The sequence below is a fragment of the Pleurodeles waltl genome, chromosome 1_1 (genome assembly GCF_031143425.1).
Source record: "Pleurodeles waltl isolate 20211129_DDA chromosome 1_1, aPleWal1.hap1.20221129, whole genome shotgun sequence".
In the NCBI taxonomy this organism is placed as follows: Eukaryota; Metazoa; Chordata; class Amphibia; order Caudata; family Salamandridae; genus Pleurodeles; species Pleurodeles waltl.
Window position 1 is genome coordinate 434094966 of NC_090436.1, and position 21269 is coordinate 434116234.

General features: G+C 43.4%; 1 protein-coding gene across 2 annotated transcripts in view; it reads right to left on the reverse strand.

Moving 5' to 3' along the window:
* The window catches only part of BDP1 (BDP1 general transcription factor IIIB subunit), a 1097554-nt gene that overhangs the window by 223623 nt on the left and 852662 nt on the right, over positions 1-21269 (reverse strand). For both annotated transcript variants that reach the window (XM_069224223.1, XM_069224213.1), the window contains exon 34: positions 10956-11181. In XM_069224223.1, coding sequence (XP_069080324.1) covers positions 10956-11181 — 226 coding nt within the window. The remainder of the gene's footprint in view (positions 1-10955; positions 11182-21269) is intronic.

A 21269-nucleotide genomic window follows, 5' to 3' on the forward strand; every position in this document is an offset into this window, starting at 1 on the left:
TTCCTAACAGTGAGTTGCAAATCTATTTTGCATTCAGTAACTTACAAAACAGGGTTGGTACATGGTACAAGGCCATTTAACAGTTGCAATATGCAAATTTCAACATTTGCGATCGCTAAATATCTTTGTACATCTGGCTCTCACTGCAGAGAGCTAGCTGTTTATACAATATTTCAGTGGACAGGGGCAACTCTAAAAATCCCAAGGTGCTCTTTTAGGGGGTAGTGTGGTCGGGCAGCCTTAGGCTTATGAGAGGAGAGTATTAGACATATGCTGATACACACACAGTGAATAAATGGGACACAAAACTCAATAAGGAGATCCACATATATTTACAAAAATACCAAGTATCTTTATATCTTTTTAGGCAACAGAATCAATATGATCAGGTAAGTACGTTTTGCAAGAAAAATAGTTTCAGGTTTCAAAAGTCGATAGTGCATTTTTCAGATGCGGCAATGTTATCCTATGGAGGAAAAACAAGTACTGCATACAGGTACAGTAATTTGACTTACAGGTCCAATCTCCTGTAGTTATGGTGAGTATTGTGCAAGGGTCAAGGCCACACCAACAGGTCACACCTGGCAGCACTGGGGTGACCGGGTGTAGTATACATCAGGTGCCCAATGTTAGACAATGGGGATCGGTAGGGTGACAAAGAGGCTGCAGGCTTGGACTGGGAGTCCAGTCGAGGTGAGCCAACAAGTGGGTTAAAATCATGAGATGCTTGGGATGTGGGGACACCTTAGGTCCACTTCTCCACGGGCCAGGAGCAACAGCTGCAGAGGTGTCTTGAGGCGCGGGGTTTGCTCCACCGGGAGTGGTTGAGGGGAGAAGCTACAGGGGGTGCCGGTGGGTAAGTCCTAGGTGGGTTTTGTCTGGAGGGTAGAGACCACGCTGGCACTGTTGGTCTGCTTCAACTAGGGCTAAGCAGCAATGGTGCTTTCAGGTGTTCGGTTTTCAGTGGTCCTGAGTCCTCTCAGTTCTCTTGGGATGCCTGCAAGATGCAGGGGAACAGCTCTGCTGCTCCACAAGTGTTCCTGGGTCTTTGTTAAAGACAGGTCGGCAGGACTGGCTCCAGGTCAGGCGCTTCTTCCTCCGTCTTTGCTTTTGCAGCTTGAGTGTCCTTCTTCATAGGTTAACAGGAATCTGATTTCCTGGTGCCAGGGACTCCCCTGAATATCGAATTTAGGGGCATTTAGGGAAGTGTTGGGTAGTGGCCAATGAGCTAGTTACCCGTGGGGTCACTAAACACCCTATACGACCACTTCCTGGTGGAAGTGGGTATAACTCTGTCACAGAGTTCCTAATTCGGCCAACGCCAAGATGGCAGATTTCTAAATGTTGTGTCCACATCAGGCAGCTCACCTTAGGGGTGGGTCTGACCTGACACTCCTCCTTGTATACTAAAGTTTCTGCCTGTCTTAGTGCCAAATGGGTCCTGGGGCAGGGGGGTCGGCATCTCTCCTCTGAGTGAAGCCAGATCTGGTTAGCATGGGTGGTGGGGCTTCTTTGAAGCACCATGCCTTGGAATGTAGATTCACAGGTCATCCTCTTAGGTGGGGTGTGTAAACACCTCTCCCAGAACAGGCTTTGTTCCTGACTGCCTGAGAGCAAAGGTTCTCATCCTGGGAGGTAAGAAGCATGCCTGATGGTGGCAGGCTGGCTAAAAGTAGTCTGCACACTGCTAGTTAGTAAGTTTTCAGGGGGCACCTCTAAGGTGTGCTCTGGGTGCATGTATTAATAAATCCATCACTGGAATTAGTGAGACTTTATTGATTTGAGATGTTAGATACCAAACATCCCTATTTTCCCTATTTTCAGTAAAGCCATCATGTACCTGGAAACTCGTAGCGATCTGTGTCCAGCATATGTACTTAAAATGGCTTTCCTGTTCACTCACTATGTGTGAGAATCAACAAAGACATAGCAGGGGCATATCTGCTCATGCAGATATGTCCTCACTTGTAATATGGTGCACCCTGCCTTAGGGCTGTAAGGCCTGCTATAGGGGTGACTTACATATATTGTATGCAGGGTTAGGGGACAAGGCACACAGATGCCTTGTCATGTTTTCACTTTTTAGCTGTACCAGGACACGCAGCCTGAAATGGCAGTCTGCATCTGCTAGGTGAGGGATCCCTGCGGGTGCTGCAATACATGCTGCAGCTCTTGGGGACTCTATTTGGTACCCATGTCCTTGGTACCAGGGGTACCATTTACTAGGGACCTACAGGGGTGCCAAAGGTATTGGCAACTGGGGAACAATTGTACAGTTTTAGGGAAAGAGATCTGGCTCTGGGGACCTGGTTAGCAGGAACCCAGTGCACTTTTAGTAAAAATTGCATCAATTACCAGACAAAAACTGGGAGTGACAATGTCAAAAAGTGGCACTTTCCTACACTTACCAAGACAATGCTCGAGTGGCAGGCTTACAAAGACTGTGTAATTTTTGCCGTGTGCTGTATTTCACTTTGTGTTCGTATATAAATACTACTTTTTCAATAGAGGCAAGTATCTGGCTAAAGATTCATTTACTTGGGTTACAGAATGTGTTTTGAGCTGTGAGCCTGTGCACTGCTTGCGTCTACCTTACCACTCCCGAAAAGTGTTGAACTGCTCGACCCATACCACCACTGAGAGTCAAGTACTGAAGGAGTAATACTTGGCCCAGTTACTCAGAAACATAGTAAGTCAAGGCCTGGGACAATAGGAGTAAAAAGCCTCAACCACCATGGCTGGGTCCAGTAACTCCTGCTTGCCCAGTTGCTCCCTGAAAGGGATTCTGACATGTAGGTATCTATACAGTTTATGTTTTTTACTGTATACACTTATGTTTATAATTATGTTGTTTCTGACCAATGCGTACCAATTAACTTAAATGTCCGACTGTTCCTAGAAAGCCCTAATTTGATATTTTTCTACGTTTCACAGGCAATTCCAGCTTAACATAGCATTTGGAGTAAACTTCAAGTAAGGGCTGATCCCTAAACTAAATTTAAGGATTGCTGGCTAACGACTAATAAGAGGTTAAGCAATATAATCAACTGTAGATTTGTACATGGGGCTCTTTTTTAGTCAGTATATGGTAAAATATTAATACACCAAGCGTTCTGGTGGACAACTCTAAGAAAAAGGGTGCTACAGCTGTCCAACTGCACCTATGGCCAGGTAATGAATGAACCTAATTAAGTGCTTTGCAGGGTGACAGAAATAGGCATATTATTAATGAGATCTTTTGCTAACTGCACTGGTGATGCCATCGGGTCTATGGGTTCTACAATGTTTAAAATTGTTCATGAGCATAAAGTAGTGCGACTTTCTGTTTAGTAAAAAGAAACACAGTAAGGCGAAATGGCTGCTGGGATGACTCCAGAATGTTTATAAAACGTGACTGGATATTTAGCCCAAGATTCCTGAGAAATATGGAAGAGTGAAGTATATCCAGTGGTGGCAAATTGATGCAAACCAGAAGGCAAAAATGTCTGAGTTCTAGAAGATAAATCGCATTCTCTATTCCTAGCCATGCTACAAGCCTTTATCATCATAAGTGCTTTGTAACTTTTACTTTGCAACATAAAGGCTGCTGGATCTGAACCACATGGAATGCACACATAGACATGAAACTTAAAATGTGGAAAGTGTTGACGTGTCAGCATTCTCTGCAGAACAAGGTCATGCTATGCTCTCTGCTTCCTTTACTCAAAGGAATTCAAGATAAAAGAGATACCTCTTAAGACAGATTATACACCCCAAAAAGTCTACAGTAGTACAATTTAGAGCTCAAGCCTAGATAGTCCAATTGTTTCATGTTATTCAAGACTGTTCCATTATACCTAATTAGATGCTTGTTGGTTATTAACACTTAATGTGGTAGAGTAAGGCTTGCAAAATTGGGCATTATAATACGGTACCTTAAAGAGACAGGCTGTTGGTTACTGCCCTAGCAAGCCATAACACAAATAGGGACAGATATCGTAACAACTGCAATATAATCAAGAACAGAGTTTTACAATAATAGTGGTGATGTCTGTTGGTAAAAAGGCCATTGTATCCAGAGCCTCTCTGCTCTAAAAATCAACAACTTTATAATAGCCTAGGTGCATGAGGCTCCAAGTGACTTTCTGGTCGTGCCCTGTCTGTCCCTCACTCTGCACCAATTACCCATGAAGCAGCCAACGTATCCCACTTTTCATGTGCAATGAATAATGTTATAGCAGGCTGGGTGGCCAAAGCCAGCTGTGACGCAGATGAGTAATCCTGGGAGTCCTCTACTTGTCTCATTCACTCCACCTATCAACTCCAGTGAAGCCAGACTCACACTCTTTATGTGCTGAGGTGGAATTTACAGCAGGCAAAATTTGTGGAACTTGCTCTTGTCTCGATTGACTCTTATCCTGGGAGTGCCTCTCTCACTGTCCTAGTCAACCTCTCTGCAGCAAATGTCTCTCCTGCCTGTTGCAATATTACCAACAAACAAAAACTTGGGGCTACTTTACTGGGGGCATGGCAAAGCCAGGATAGCACCAGACATAGTTACATTGCCATGGAAGAATAGGAGGGTGGAGGGACCAAATTTGAGGTAATACTATCAAGAGGCACAACTGCAACATGTGGCTCCCTGGTTAGAGAAGGGAGATCAACACACAATATGTGATCAGGTACACATTAATGGAACAAAGGGAACTATTGGCCATCCCATCGGTACAGAAGAAAACACTTAAGTGTACACCAACACCACACCAAACACTGAAAACAGTGTGGAACACAGTGACTAAACTGCAGGGTCACAAATGCATGTATATGCCACAGCTGGTACTATGGAGAAGAATGATTGCCCATGCACACCCAGGTTCATGATTTAGGAGACACAATAGGGAAGGCACAGAAAAGTAGAACACATATAAGAAGGGTAGAGACTGCTGGGATTCCCTGCCTTCTTCCAAAAAGTGGAGAACAACAACTCAGTTCTCTTGATGAATGCAAGATATGGCCAGATGCCGCACAGGAAAAGACAGGCTAATCCAGGTGTTGCTGTCTTCGGTGGAGAGAGAGAAGCTTATATCCACCATATACAGGGTATTGCTCCCACAGGAGGAAAAGAGACTAGAACATCCAGAAAATCAATGGCACAGAGATATATGTGAGGAACTGGGAGAGGCACAGTGGCAACAAATGTTTTAAAATTGCAAAACAGTTAGGCATACTGCACAACTGAAACACTTTCCTTATAAGTCCGTACACAGAACGTCCATCACCCCAGTGAAGTTACACTGAATGAACCCGGACTACACAGACAGCTATCCTAAATTTTAAGGTGATAACTGCCAAGTTTATATATACGTGGTGGGAATGTGAAGCAAAAAGAGGAATTTTGGAACAATGTCACTGCAAAATTAAAGCCATTGACAAATGCGATTCCTACAATGTGATATTCAGACATAGCTGCTAGGAATGCTGCTAGAAATAAAAGAACAAACAAGTATGTCAAGAAAATAGAATTAGGGTTGACGGTAGCGAAGAAATGTATTTCAGTAAAATAGAAACAAAATGCAATTCCTATGATGCAGCAATGGGAGAAAGAATTGCTGAAATGGGTAACTGTGGAATGTGGGCTTTGTAAGAAGCTATAATGCAGAGTGCACTACAAAAGGGGCATGCTAGAATGGCATCTAGTTGCAAATGAACTAGAACATATTAAAGAAAATGAAAATATAGTACAAAATGAAAGATACTGATTGAAACATAAAAGAATTATAAGCCTACTTCTTACACCCATGTAAAGGGAGGTGCATAAAGCATGGACAATGTAAAAAGTTGATATTTGATGGTTGTAAAGTGAACTAGCAAAATAGGTGCCCACTCACAAGGGCAGGAGCTGGGAGAGGATGTTGGTGTGTTTTATAACACTTTTGTGATGCTGCTATCACTCGAAAAGGAATAAAAAAAATCAAAAAAAAATCTGATGATATGTCGGAATATGAAACAAGTGAATAATGGCAAATGAATGTGGGTGTGGTTGCAATAAAACTGATCCAGGAAGACATTTTTCATTTCTTAGGGGCCGCTGAAGGAATTACTTGGTATTACATGGTATTCACATGGTATTTTTGCACCTAAATATGCCTGAATATCAGGATATTATTTATTCCAGTAGCAGAAATGCCAATGTGCTATTCCCACACAAACTGCAATCTTCATCAATAATGGAGACAATACAACTGAGTGCTCTTGTACACTCAGCAGTTCACCTGATAATTTGTACAAAATAAGTAATCACGTTCATCCAATTCTAAGGACTCTTCACTGGTTACCCCTAGAGGTTTGGGTTGCCTTCAAAATGTGCTGCTTTACATATAAAGCCTGTTCACTTTGACAACCCCCAACAACCAAGGCACAATTTCCACTGTGGAGTCTTACAAAGTACAAGAAGCAAGCCTTGAATTTACCCACTAGAAAGTTAACTCAGCGTCTGCTTTTACAAGTTATTTTTTCTCAATGATGTATGAATGAAAGACTAGTCAGGAAATTCAATAATAATAGGTAATCCACAGGCTAACAAAACTGAAAGGTGGCCTGACTTCTATGTCTGCATTGATGACTTTCTGGGGCAAATTAACTATTGGTGTTATCTTTTACCACTATTGTGTGAGTTCCTCGGGTATAACTCCATTCAGATAACCATGATATTGCTGGAAACCCAGTGACTAGAAACAGATTTGATCATCACAGTGACATGAGCAGCCAACAGGACTAAAGACAAATAGGAAAATACTTTTAGGCTCTGTATGGCTGTAACAAGGCTGGAGTTCTTTATGGAGCGGTGGCTCTAGAGAAGGTGAAACTTTCAGAATGTGCCTCCACATTTCAACTTCCTCGCTTGGTATCATTGTTTGACCTCTTGATGTCAATGGATGAACAAAAGGAATTCATGCAGGGCATGGGGCTCATGCCAAATAAATTGTCCTTACCGAAGAACTACCACCAGACCCTGATAGATAAGACCTTGTTCTCCTTAACAGTGACTACCTCAACAGTGACTGCCTCATCAGTGACTGCCTCAACAGTGACTGCCTCAACAGTGACTGCCTCAACAGTGACTGCCTCAACAGTGACTGCCTCAACAGTGACTGCCTCAACAGTGACTGCCTCTGTTCAGCGTCCCTACATTGAAAGTCCTGTCAAGTGCATCAACTTTGTATACCCAAACAATCAGCAGCAGGAGCATCCAAGGAGAGGTCAGACCTTTACACAAGGGCAGAGAAGGAGGGTAACAGCGCCCTTTCCCCTCTGGAGCTGGTGGACTTTGAGGCAGAGTAGCCCACTTTCATTGTGCAGCTCTAAGGTGAACTTCTTCCAAGTCCCTGTGTCACTGGTATGACACTTAGAAGCAGATTTTACACTGGGACAGTGGAGGCAGACAACACAAACCTAGTGCTTGCCTTTGTAGGACTTCTTACACCCCAACACACACCACAAGAAGAAAAGAAAAAACAATCTAACAGAAAAAAACAAGATAAAAAAAGAGATTTGTGCTGTAAAAGGATGCAGTAATCCAAATAAGATGGAAAAAGAAGTCTAATGAAGCGAACAAAAACTCATAGAACAAAGGTTTTGAGGCATAATAGAACCTTAGAAATAAAGCAGTGTTCTGGTAACTTTCTATGGTGGACAGAAAAAATAAACTGCCTCACTGAAGCTACACTGCATGGGATAGCCTTTGGAATTCCCTAAAGGTACAATCCCATTTAGCACAGTGGTGGCTCAGCCTATAACAGAGTACAATTTCCCAGGTTTTGCAGTCTGATTGTAGCAATAATTTAGCTAATTGGAATTTTCCTTAAGAAACAAAAAGCTGCTATATAGAAATTGTACTCTCTTATTGCTATGTTCTGTTTATTGAATGTTTTTGAGAATGGGGTTCTGGGGATTAACTATGTGGGAAGAGAAATTCTAATGTTCATAAGTAGCGGAGAGAATTTCATAACAGAAAACTGCTATACTGCTAGAAAAGTGGGGGTAAAAGGTATGATTTAAAGTGTCTGGGAATCTCAAAGACATGGCACAGCCAACAGGATAACAGCCTAAGACCAAAATATTTTTTTCCTCCCTGTTACTGGAATGGAGCTCACAAAGACTTCTACAAAGTCAATGATGGTACCAGTCAGATCGGACATGATGCAAGCTCACCACACTTCCTGTGCTGGAATGACCGCTGCAAGTCATCAACTATATGGTCATACAGATGTTTCTTGAGCTAGTTTTTGCAAGCTGGGATGTATGGTCCCATTGACTTTTCTTTGATTCAGTATGCTGTGCCTTGAGTCTGGAATATGATGGTCGTGAGCTTGTATCTCTCCAGTACATTGGCCTCTTCAGAGTGGCTTCCCTTGCCAGGACAATTCCAGGTCTAGGGATGCAAGTCCATGTGAATGGGACCATATGCTTTCAGCACACTAATAAAGGGGGCTCAGGTACTGTTGCAGGCAAATGCATACTTGGAAGAAAAAAAAGTATGTTTGTACTGTAATCTCATCCATACACATCCATGCATTACCTTGGTCTGATCCACATGGACAGAAGCAGGCTGTTTGTCACATTCATAAAGACAAAATACCTTTAGGTGAGTCACTATTTTGTGCAGCATTCACTATGACTTCATGGAACTTCATTCAGTCTGTACAGTTTTTCATCCACACAATAGATATGAAACAGGCCACAAAGACAGCTTCTGACCAACCAGAGAGAATAATTGAAGGAATGCTTAATTTGAGATAGTTGTTGCCAGTGGGGGCACCGGCACTCAGTTTGGGGGACTGGCACTTGTTCCACGCACTAGATATTTTCTGAGTGCAAGAGCACAGATCAGAAAGACAGAGAAAGACAGACAGCAAAACCATCGCAAAAGGAGATAGCAGGAACATGCAATAGTGAGAAAAAGTGGCAGGAAGTGTCTGGTAGTGGATTAAAGACTAACAGCCTTGGTATTCAATGCACCAATGTTTAATTGCACTGGCTGCTGGCTTCTGAACAGAGCTTCGGGCACCAGAACTTTTTCTTTCTCAAATTATGCTCTGGAGGAGACGAACAATAAGGGTGAGTGAGAGAGAAAGAGAGGGAGAGAGGAAAAGAGAGACTGGGTTGAGAAACTTTACCGTTCTCTTAACAGGCCTCTTTTTCAAGAAATATATTTAGTTAAATAGAATCTACAAATTTATAGATATTACTTTAGTTAACTGTGTGCCACTCATGTTTCTAGAAAAGGGTCATTAGAGGATTGACATCAGCTGAAAGAGGCTGTAAGTTGAAAAGTTTGCTGTCTGAAGAGCATTGTCTATGTGCACCCTGAGGGGGGCCTTTGATACGGTATGTGGTGTGAGCGCAGCTTCTGACTCCTGGCCAAGTTCATTATTCTGGCTTTCCAGCTTAGGGGCTTTTTAGCAGGCCTAACATCTGTGAGCCTCATGAAAATGTGTGCCTACATGTCATGGTGTGTTACTAGGAAATGCTGAGTGTGCCTTGGCTAGGGGAATGAGGGGCAGCACACCGATTAAGCAAAGGATATCCACTGGTGAAAAAATGAGATGAAAACTAGTTACTTACCTGTAACTACAGTTCTCCAGTATTGGCATCTTTCATAGATTCACATGCTTGAATCTTCCCAGTCATCGAAGTGGTAGTCCCAAAGTTATCACTATAAGAGCAGTGCATTATATACAAATATGCTACAGTGCAATGGCTAGCCACTGCAATAGAGTGTAAGTCTTCTACTCTTGCCATTTTAAAGTGGGTAAGCCACTCACACTCAAACCTAAAGCACATTCTACAAAGGTAATATCCACTTTTGCTGCCTTTTTTGCTTGTATTTCCTTGGAGAAGATCTGTTGTGGCGCTACATGGAAAAACACACATACTTTCACGCACCATTACTGCTTGGAGTTGCCAGCCAGGATGGACGCAGCTGTAAGACAAGTAGCTTTATATCATCTTTTCCAATAAAATAAGCCCCACTTCTTCTCCATAGAGGTGAATTTATTTTTTGATTCTCATTTCATCTCTCATAGTGTGATTATATCATTCATGTTTAATTTTATAGAGTACCATTTGTACAGAGTTATATCATGTTGTTACCTGCCATCCACTAAGGGTATTTGTTTTTTCACAATTGTGAACTGTTACTACTGCTTGCTATTCTGATTTGGGCATGTGAATCTACGAAAGATCCAATACTGGAGAAGAAAACAAGTTACTTACCTGTAACTACAATTCTCCAGTACTGGCATCTTTCATAGATTCTCATGCGACCCACCCTACACCCCCACCCCGAAGGGCTTCCCTTATTTCCTCATTTACGCCTTTATCACACTTGTGCTAGAAAATCTGAGGAACTCAGCCTCTATTGGGAAGGTTCCACAAGGTGCTGTGGTCGGAATGGTTGTGCCCTATGTTTGGTTCTTTTTTTACAAAAGGATTTGGATAGGCTATTGCAGTGGCTATCCATTACATTGTAGCATATTAGTGTATAATGTACTGCTCTTATAGTGGTACTATGGGACTCCCACTTTGATGAAGGGGAATATTCAAGCATGTGAATCTATTAAAGATCCAATACTGGAGAAATTGTACTTTGCAGTAACTTTCACCTATTGCTGTTGGTTGACTACCTCCAGTGCAACGCTTGTGTTATGCTTTTAGGATCATCCGCGGTATTAGCTCTGCAGTGTGTAGGTCCCAGATAATTTCGTTAAAATTCTTCTTCAGAATAGGAATCTATAGAGCACGTGTTCTTTGTTACTGTCACCAGTCTACTCAGCTGCTAAGGGAGGGGTTGACTAGTACACCGTTTGCAGTGGGCGGTGGGCTAGTAACTAATTTATTTGCATAATTTAGAAGGTTTTGCTGTCATTGCTGCATAACATTAATAAATACCATGTGCAGTATTATTTTTTCTTTACCTATTGGAGTTCTCCACACTGCTGTTATTGTCTTCCTTCAGCTCCAATCTTTTGTCAGTACTTCCACTGTCTTGAAGGGCTATGCTTTGCTTCTCAAACGCAGACACTTTCTCATCAGTAATCGAAGAAACACAGACTGGATCATAGTGAATAACCTTTGTTTCAATATAGTGCTGGTTTTCCAAGGTGATAGTCTTGTATTTCTTCTCGCCATGACAACTCATTTCTATAACAAGAAAGGTAAAGAATAATTATTTTGAAGATACAAGCATAAGTGTATTTCCGTGTTTGGCAGCAAACGCACTTTTGAATTCACTGCAGCAAATGTGCTTTTGAGTTCTACGGTGCACCGAGTGACATTCTGACTCTCATTTGAACATCAAAAAAAGTTAAAGAAAACTAAACCACAGCTTACACAAAATGACAGGAACCACAAGTGCATCACTTATTTATATTATGATTGGGCTCACTACTTTTATTTTATGTGTATTTCACCATAAGTAGTGACTGACAAAAGAAAGCAACTCCATAACTTTTCAGTTAAAATTGCAGTAATTAGCAAAATGCTAAAAGTGAACCACGTATCTGATGAATACTCATCTGACTTGCTAGTAACGCTGTTGAAATGATACGTTGTTCCTGAAATGATCATAACAAACCATGTCAAAGTTGGGACTTCATCACATTTTAAAAGAATCAGTTGTATTACTTAATATTATTTGCACAGTTAAAACAACTAGTGTAGGAAATACATAATGCACTACATAGAATATACTGTTTTGCACTTCTGCCTTTACTACTGATGCTTACCAACTATATTTTAAAAGAAAAAAAGTTCAAAAGAAATCATGAAAAAACATCACATTTGTTATCACATGTAAAATAAAATGTGACATTCCCACTTAATACTGCAAGCACTCACTAGATGAAGCAAAAACGTTTCATTTTTTCAGTTATTAATTGTACTTAAGGTGTTGTATTATATAATCCTGTTTATTCTCCGACTGTTAAAGGACCTGGAGGAGCAAGACAAAGGAATACTTTGTGATTGCTTGCGGAAATATGAAGTCCAACATGCTTGAATACCTCAACACACTCCAATTATTGAGGATTTAAGATTCCACATGAGAGGGAAAATTATGTAAGGGCAAGAAAAGCAGTGAATGATTGTTTAAAATTATTATTCAAACAGAAACTTCAAGAACATCAAGGTGCATTTTTCGAATTGACTGGTGCAACACTGAATTCCACAATCACACAACAGTTTTGATGCAGTGTTCAGGTTCTTCCACAAAGACCCACATTTCTGCTGAACACCATCTACCTGTAGATTCCGCACCTTGTAAATCTCTCCAAACTGGATTGGGAAACTGCTGTAACAGCTGGCAATACTGTCGTAGATTGGACTCTTGCTCTAGGCAAGACTGAAGGTTTAAGGATGACAGTACTTTTGTCTGTAGGAGACTATGCCTATCCTACAACTAGTCGCAACTGTTGTCCCAACCTTACTGGCTCACTAGCAGCACCTCACCAGAAACACAATAGTAAAAGGTGATTTGTGGCAGCCTTTAAGCATGGACTCGGGAATAAGACATCTCAGGGAATGTCGTGGTTAAACGGAGATTACCACTTTCACACAGATATATCATGTCTCATACAAACACAGGCAGTGACAAAGATGCAGTAAAGCTTCAATAGTTTTTATTTAACACAACTGCAATTTGCGATATGTTGCATGGGCTGCAATGATTAGGATAATGAATAGTTCAAGAAACAGAATTGTGAAAACGAGCTTCATTATTACAAAGACCCCCGCCATCTTGCAATGCATGTAAAATACCTACGAGATGTAATTTGCCCTAATACCCTAATGTGATAGGCCTAACCTCCTATCTAAAGGAGAGCTGGGTTTGCTAAACCTAATCTACCAAAGCCATGTCCATGAGAGGAGCCCCCAACCCTCGTAACTTTGGTATGAGGTCTCTATCTCAAACTCCGCAGGGACACGAAGACTGGGTCAGCGTCAGACAACGTGCAGCATAGGTATCAGCGATGGTGGCGATGCCCTCTGGTCGGAATCCCTTTGATTATCTGTCTAAAGTGCGATATATTTATACAGATCTACCAGGACCCCTGACGTAGGTGTGTTCCCAAACAATAGATAACAGACATGCTTGGGACGGCAATTATTATGAACAAATCCCTCAAAAGGATAGAGAGGGAAAATCCCTAAGTGTGAACACCTACTGTTTGTTTGTCTTTGTTGCTTGATCTTGATGCCTTAGCGCGGTGGCACTGATAATGCAAAGCATAACAAGTGGCCTAACTATAAACAAGGCAGCCATCTTAGATTAATTAAATAATTAAATGGGCTAAGACAGAGCAAGCTAAGTAGGTTAAAAGTCACTAGGTGACGGGGCACGAGTCTGCAAGATAAAGGCTAAACTAACTCCTGTAATCCCATTGAAACAAATTAGGATTCACTACAATACTGGCCTCCGTCGCAACTTCATCCCAACTCTGCACATCGACACAGAACTGCATAAACGTCCAACCCCTGCATGCTGATGCCAGCTTACGGATTGGTCTTTCCCACCTCCAAAATCGATCATGAGACATTACTATGATATTCAGAAGTCCACACCACGAAATAGGGAGGTGGAAGGATAGTAAGGAATCTGTGGTTAGATAGTGTTTCCACCAGAAACAGAGTTACTGAAAGCAAACTGTTATTCTGATGGATTATTTTAACAGTAGATTCCTCACTTTTAGAATAGACACCACAGCCTTCGCTCCCAAAGGGGGAAGGTCTGAGGAGTGGACTCAGAAAATGAAGTCTTCAAAGGGACAAAACGAATGGACAAAATGGCTGTGTTGTTGGACCTGACAAACAAGGAAGTAATGTTTTGGGAGTGTATGCACTAATGCATTCATCACAGCCTGGCAGATGTCAATAATCTGGAACTCCATTGCCCTTCAGAAAAGAGATTTAAAGAGAGGTGGTTGATCAGGCAAACTTAAAAAGGCTGACAAGTCCAACAATTTACCCTAAGCTGTGATGACTGCAAGCCTGTTCTGGGCCTATGGTAAAACAAACAATACATCAGTTAAACTGGCATGCACAGGATCTAACCAACAAACCTTACACCAGGCCACAAACTTTTCCCTGTAATCAGCACTGACCTATTTTGTGAAAGGGCACTTGAGTGCAAGAATTATATTTATCATTTTGTGCAGCAAGACAAAACAATTTAGCTGCTACAGCTCAGTCTCCTGACATGAAGATGTAGGTTGCAGAGATTTGGATGCGGGACAATTCTCTGTTGTGGAGACAGGCTATCATTCCATAGGAGGGTGAATGCTCAGACATAGGAGCTCTATTAGGGCCTATTAGGATGATTTGGACATGCTTTGCCCTGACTCCTCAGAATTCGAGGCAGGTGAGGCACTGGCAAGAGTGTGGACAGAAACTCATGTCCCATCACAGATGAAATGTAGCCCCCAATGATCTGTTTGACGGAAACACCAGTGCGCTGATACTTAGATACTGTGTGCTCTTGACAGTGGAAAACATATGTAGGCAGGGCATGCCTTAGATCAAAGATGCCCGGTGCTACCTCAGAATAGAGGCACCACTCGTGGTCCGCCATTTGTTTTCTGCTCAGGTTAACAGCTCTAGGATTCAGACACTCCTATAGAAAATTGGCTACTACAAAGATCTTCTGCTGGTTCAGCTACCTCGAGACCACCAGAAAGATCTCCTGGTGATCCAACCACCTCCAGAGACATAGAGCCCACCCTACCATACATGGCTAAACGATCACCTGTACCTCCAAATGGTTGATGTGGGGCTAGTTCACCATTGGTGACCAGAGGCCTTTGATCACATTTGTCACAACTGTGAATTCTGGATGGGAAAAAGAGAGTGGCTTGCAGCAAGTCAGGTTTGATTCGCCTGCCACCAAATGAGGTCCCAAGCTGTATTTTGTGAGATCTGGACAGCGTTGGAGAGGCAACCCTAGGTACCTGGCCCACTGAACCCTTAGGCTCCCATGCAGGATCTGCATGTGTCTTCTGGTGTACAGGACTAGGAGAATGCATTACACTAGGAGCCCAAGATGCATTACAACCATTCCCACAAAATAAGGTACCCGATCTGAATCCAGCGCTGGTGGAGTCAGCCTTACCACAGAAGCAACTGACGTGGACCTTGGGGCTGGAGTGGAAGCCTATGCCAGATTTAGTATGAGCCCAAGAAAATGGGTCATGAGGGGGCAGTTGGCTTTGTGGAAGGTTGAACTGTGGGCCCCTGTGGCTCCCTGGGCTAGATGGTTTGCAAAAGGTAGCTTGTAGAATCTGAAAAATTTGCAGCCTGGCCTGTTTGAAGGCTGCTATTTGCTGCAGGGTTGACAATGGGTTAGGGAAATCGGGGCTAACTAGGATTAAATGCAGGAACAGCTCACAGTCAAAAGCTCTGAACCCTTAGAATGATTTCCTTCTGACCCCTTGGCACACTTCGATTGGCAGGAGGGGAATAGTTATGGGTCCTGGTCCCATTTGACTTCCTTAAATTTACTGGAAGACTTTGCTGCAGAAACACCTCTTCATGCAGGACAGTTCTTGTGACTGGGATCGAGAATGACACTGCTACTTGGAGTGGGAGCAAGACCTCTGCTTTGAATGAAAACGTCTTATACTTTGCTTCCTGTTCCCTGACTGCCTTTGTATGGAAAAAAAGGATACTAGGCCTCAGCCATGGTGGCTGGTGTAATTTATCTAATATGTCTAAAGGTCCATCCTAGTATGGCAATTCAGATTTCAGGCACTTCAAGACAGTGAAAGAGTGCTTCTTTCCAGGTCAGACTCCAGGTAATGTCTACTCATCTCTGGGAAACAGGCTGTCAGGTAGGTACCTGCTCTGGCTGTACAGCAGTTCTGTAAGTACTCAGGGAACCATGTCTTCCCATGATCAAAAAGAACTGCAATGACACCTTTAAACAGCTAAAACAGATGAGGGATTTTCTGTCTGCATCATAACTGGTTTGGACTCGCTCTTCTTTCCAGTCACAGCATTGGTGTAGAGTGACGCTTTTTGCAGCAGGGTCTTATCCAGTTTAGAGGACCCACATCAGAGGCACAAAGAGGTGTGACCTTTCTGCACCGGACTATAAACAGCCACTCTGAACAGTGATCATTAAAGCACCCTTCACACTCTGAACAACTTTGAACAACAGAGTCCGTAATTCCATTCTTCACCCTCACCATCCACCAAATAGCAGTGGTCGGAGAGAGTAATTAGCAGATCCTTGCAGCAACAGGACGTAACCGTATTTCTAATGAGAGCCCTGGCTCATAATTCTCTACTTCATTGTTTAGGACTTCTTCTAGCATCAGAAATGTCAACAATGCACTTCTCCTGTCTGTAAAAAACAACCGCACTTCAGTCTTGTGCACTTAAGTAGGTCAGGGACTTCCAAAAAGGAACCCATAGGCCTTCATTACTGTGGCTTACTCACACACACAATGCATGCCCAATGCAGGCCAAACACATATATATACATGCACTGGGCTCTTAGCATGTAGCAGCGGATTGTTACATGATGGGACAGGAGGTCTCCCCTCCTGTCACAAATACTGATTTACAGAAGATGGTACATTACCACCACCACTCTACAAGCTAAACCTCTTACAGAGGGCCAAGGCCACTGTCAAACTAATAAGGGCACACTTGTTGCATCTCTCAAGGTCCAGGAAAGGTATTACACTGCACTCGTGTCCAGAGGCAAACCTTCATGCACACTGCTTGGTGTGAGGAAAGGGCCAACATCAACAACTAGGGTACAGGTGCTTAACTTAGGGGAGTGGAATGTGCCTGCACAACATGCAGGGGACATTCCCTTCCCAACAAGGTGACACCCTGTTGATCACAAGTACAGTCTTCATTCGGAAGTAGCACAAAACTTTTTGTCCTTTGTGGAATTCCAGACTCCTTAAAAATTCCCACCTCTCCTGCTTTTCCCACCAGTGGCGTAGGGGTGGCCTCCCTATAGGAGAGGCCATCACTGCTGACATACTGTATTTGCCGCTCACGATTCAACAATGGGATTCACCAAAAACAGGCTTCAGAAACCTGACAAATATCTACAAACAAGCTCTCCTCCCTCTTAGGGCTCTATTGCTTCAGTTCCTAATGACTCCAACCCGCCTACGAGGCTGGCAGCCCCAATGGATAAGTTAGACATAATACTGCAAGAAAGACGGGATTCCAGGGCACCTAAGGAGCAACAACTTGGTACTCTTGCCACGGATATCAGTTTGCTTAAAGACTATCATCATAAACTTGGAGACAGAGTCAAATCGACAGAACAGGCGCTCTCTGCCATAGCGCCGGAACAATTGAAACATAGCTCTTTGATAACCAAGCAGCTCAAACAAGTAGAACAGCTCTCGGACCGTGCAGAGGACGCTGTAGGCAGAGCATGTAGGAAAAATCTCTGTATAATGGGAATGCCAGAAGGTACCGAGGGGCCCACAGCCTACCCAATTTATCGAACACTGGCTCCAGGCTCAGGTAGCCGCGGAGGGCCTATATGCCCTCTTCACTGTGGAAAGAGCACATCGCGTGCCAACAATAAAAACCCATCCCAGGTGGCACTTTGAGGCCAACTGTGGCAAAAATTTTAAGTTTTAGAGACAGAGACATGATACTGCGTGCAGACCGAGAACACACACCACTCTTGGTTGGTGGCGCAAGAGTGTCTATATACCCTGATTACACTTTAGCAGTACAGCGGTAGAGGGCCTCCTTTCAGGAAGTAAAAAGCGAACTAAGAATTAGTGGGCTCATATGTGTTTATATTTTCAGCCAAACTTAAAATCGTTCATGATAAGCTCTCTCACTTTTTTGATTCTCCCGCAGCAGCCAGAGAATGGCTTGAACAGAATTTCCAGGAGTTGCGGGACCTGCGACCACGAAGGCCCTCACCCCAGTCGAGTTGCACCTGGCTTCGGCGCAGGGGATCTGGCCCTGATGCAAGAGCTGGAACTGCGCCTTTTCCACAGAAGGCACATAAGAGCCAACTCGAAGAGATCCAGCTAGCGACAACCTTGCGTAACCCCAATCAAGGTTCCAGCACTGCGTCATCACTGGCTAATGACTTGGACGCTGATACTGAGGGCAGTCTTGCACTAATTCTGGCTTTAACGCCACAGATGGCGAACGACTTCTGATGGCTCTATGAGTAAAACCTGCTGCACGCTATCTATAATTATGGAACACCTTGCGAGCTATGGGGAGAGGTCAGGTTTCCCCTAAAATCGTGGCCTGATGCTCTTACACATTGCTTGGTGAACTGACTGGTATCCTTCTCAATACCCTAATGTTTATCACTTGCCAGTAACGGGGGGATCTTTCTATCTTCTGGTTTTGTATGTTGAACTGGTAAGTGACCTTCTCACTAGAGATTAGACCTGGGTCAGAATCTCCTTGGAACTACATCTATCATTATGGAACAGTGCGTCATCGCACAATGGTCACGGCACCCCATTAGCATAAGCCATGGAATTTTTTTAACTGTTATGCTTTGTTCTGTTTGGTTAACTGGTTGAGCGCAGTGTTACTGCTGGACTAGTTATGAGGGAATGTTGATTATTATTTTACATCTGTCATCGATAGGACTTGTATGGGACATAAGCTGCCAAAAGGGGGGGCGATGGACTGTTTAATGTACACACGCCACGATGACTACAATCTCTAACTCATATAATGAAATCACATTGAATGTTAGGGGGCTGGGATTGATTTATAAACGTGAGAGGGTATTAGCAAAATTTCACGTGCGTCGCACACAGATAACATTCTTACAGGAAGCGCATCTAACCACACTGGAAGCCCTAAAACTACAGAAGAAATGGAGGGGACAATTTTTTCACACCTCTTACTCCACCTTTGCCCAAGGGGCAGCCATCTGGATCGGGTGGGGGTTCCCTTCTCGTCCAAGACACCAAAATTGATGCATAAGGGTGCTATGTGCTGCTGCCGGGCCTAGTGGATGGTGAACAGGTAGTGTCAGGTTGTCTCTATGTACCAAACTTCAAACAAGATGTATTTCTCTCCCGCCTTTCCACAGCTTTATCAGAATGGGCGCACCTCCCCTGGGTATTAGGCAGAGATTGTAACGCAGTTCTTGCTATCCATATGGATCGTTCACATCCCCCTTTACCGAACACTGCCCCTACTTGCCAAGCCAGGGAGCTGCAACATTGGGACGAAGGATGGGATCTGTCATAAAATTTGGCACTATCGCAACACAGATTCCAGAGAATATTCATTTTACTCCCCATCCCCCCCAACACATGCTACACTCCCGTGTAGATCGGTTTTTGTGCACTTCCCGACTGCAAACCCAAATTACCCATGCAACATACTTAGGCAAAAATTATCAGTCCACAATCCATTAGAAATTACGCTTTCATGGCGTTGAATGCCCTCTCTTATCCCTACAAGGCACCTCCAACCCATGTTATTGGAAGACGCAGTGTTCAGGAGGACTATAGCCACTACTATAGATAGTTATTTCTCTGAAAACACAGATACTGCTTCTTCCTCATTTTTTGAATGGAGGCCTTTAAGGTAGTAATTCGTGGATCTTCCATAGCTGCATTCATTGGTACGCGGAAGGAATTGCTGAAAGACTTTTAGCAATTAGAGAATGACCTGGGAGCTATGGAACTAGAGCTGGCACATCGCACTACAGAAGACACTCAACTACAAAATGCCCAAATCCACCACGCAGAACTTCTTGAACACTTCAGAGTCATTAATGATAGGTCCTACACTCAAAAACTGCACACAGAAGCAGATAAATCGGGAGTCCTTACTTGCCAGACTAATTAAGCCACAACAAGCACCTTGGCATACCTGAGCATACTGGATAGACAAATTGTCATTAACGAGGCCTTCCGTAACTATTATGCCGACTTACATTCAGTGCCACAGTCTGCTGCACCAGCCGCCATACTCTCATTTTTACATCAAAGTACACTTCCCCGAGTGATGGCAGTTGAGAGAGAAGTTTTGAGAATTCCAATCTCAACAACCAAAATCTGGGAAGGTATTAAAGAGCTTGCACGTAATTAAACCCAGGACTCTGACAGCTTACCAGAAGAATTTTACTCTACATTTACTACGCTGCTGGTCCCAGAGCTGGAGAGTCTATACTACAGTTCGCTTGAAAAGGGAGTACTTCCTCCCTCGACCCGCGAGGCCATAGTAACTGAACTTCTCAAACCCAACAGATCCCCTGTCCTCATACAGACCTCTGTCTATTTTAAACACAGAATACAAACTTCTTAGTAAAGTACTTTCACGCTGCCTTCTCCCGCTCATTTCACGATTATTGCACACAGACCAGAGTGGCTTTGTTCTGCATCACAGTACGTCGTTAAACATACGTCGCATATTTCAGCTCATGGACGAGTCTAAACACCGGTACCCATATGCAGTATGCTTGTCTCTAGATATACATCAAGCATTTGATACCCTTAGCTGGGATTATATGTTTGCGACTATAGAGACATTTAGAATACCCCCAGTATGTGTCAACTGGGTGAAGCTGCTTTACTCAGAACCCATAGCTTGAGCCAAAACTGGCTCACATATATCCACCACCTATCGCATATTCCGACTTTTGGACCACCCTGCCTCTTTCTGTATGAGGCAGGCTAGCCTTAGCGAAAATAGTAGTATTACCACATGTTCTATAATACTTTGTCAATCTGCCACTCCTAGTACCACCCTGGGTATTTCACAAGTGAACTCTTTGTTGGTGAACCTGGTTTGGGGAGGCGGTTGCCGCAGAATTAGCCTGTTGAAGTTCTAATTGCCACCTGATGAGGGAGGGCTGGGCGCTCCTGATTTCAAGGCCTACTGTATAGCAGGGCAATTACAATGGTTGGCATACTAGTTGGCAGGTCATAACCTGGGAGAATTTAATTATATCGCTATAGTGCTACGGATTGGTCTAGTCCACAGCTTACTATATCCAGACCCCCCAAACCACCTATAGGTACTACTCTGTTGCTACGTCTAGCATTGGCATTCTGGAAAATAGCGCTGAGATATACAGCCTCACCACTCCCACATGCACAAAGCGTGCAATTATGTGGGCTCCCCACTCCCTCAGATACCATAACGGCCGCCATACTCCAGATGTGGGACCAAAAGGAAGTCTGCTTCCTGTGTGACTTGTTCGAGGATACAAGTTAATCTCACACTCAGACTTCGTGCAGGCACATGGAGTGACTGAGACTTTG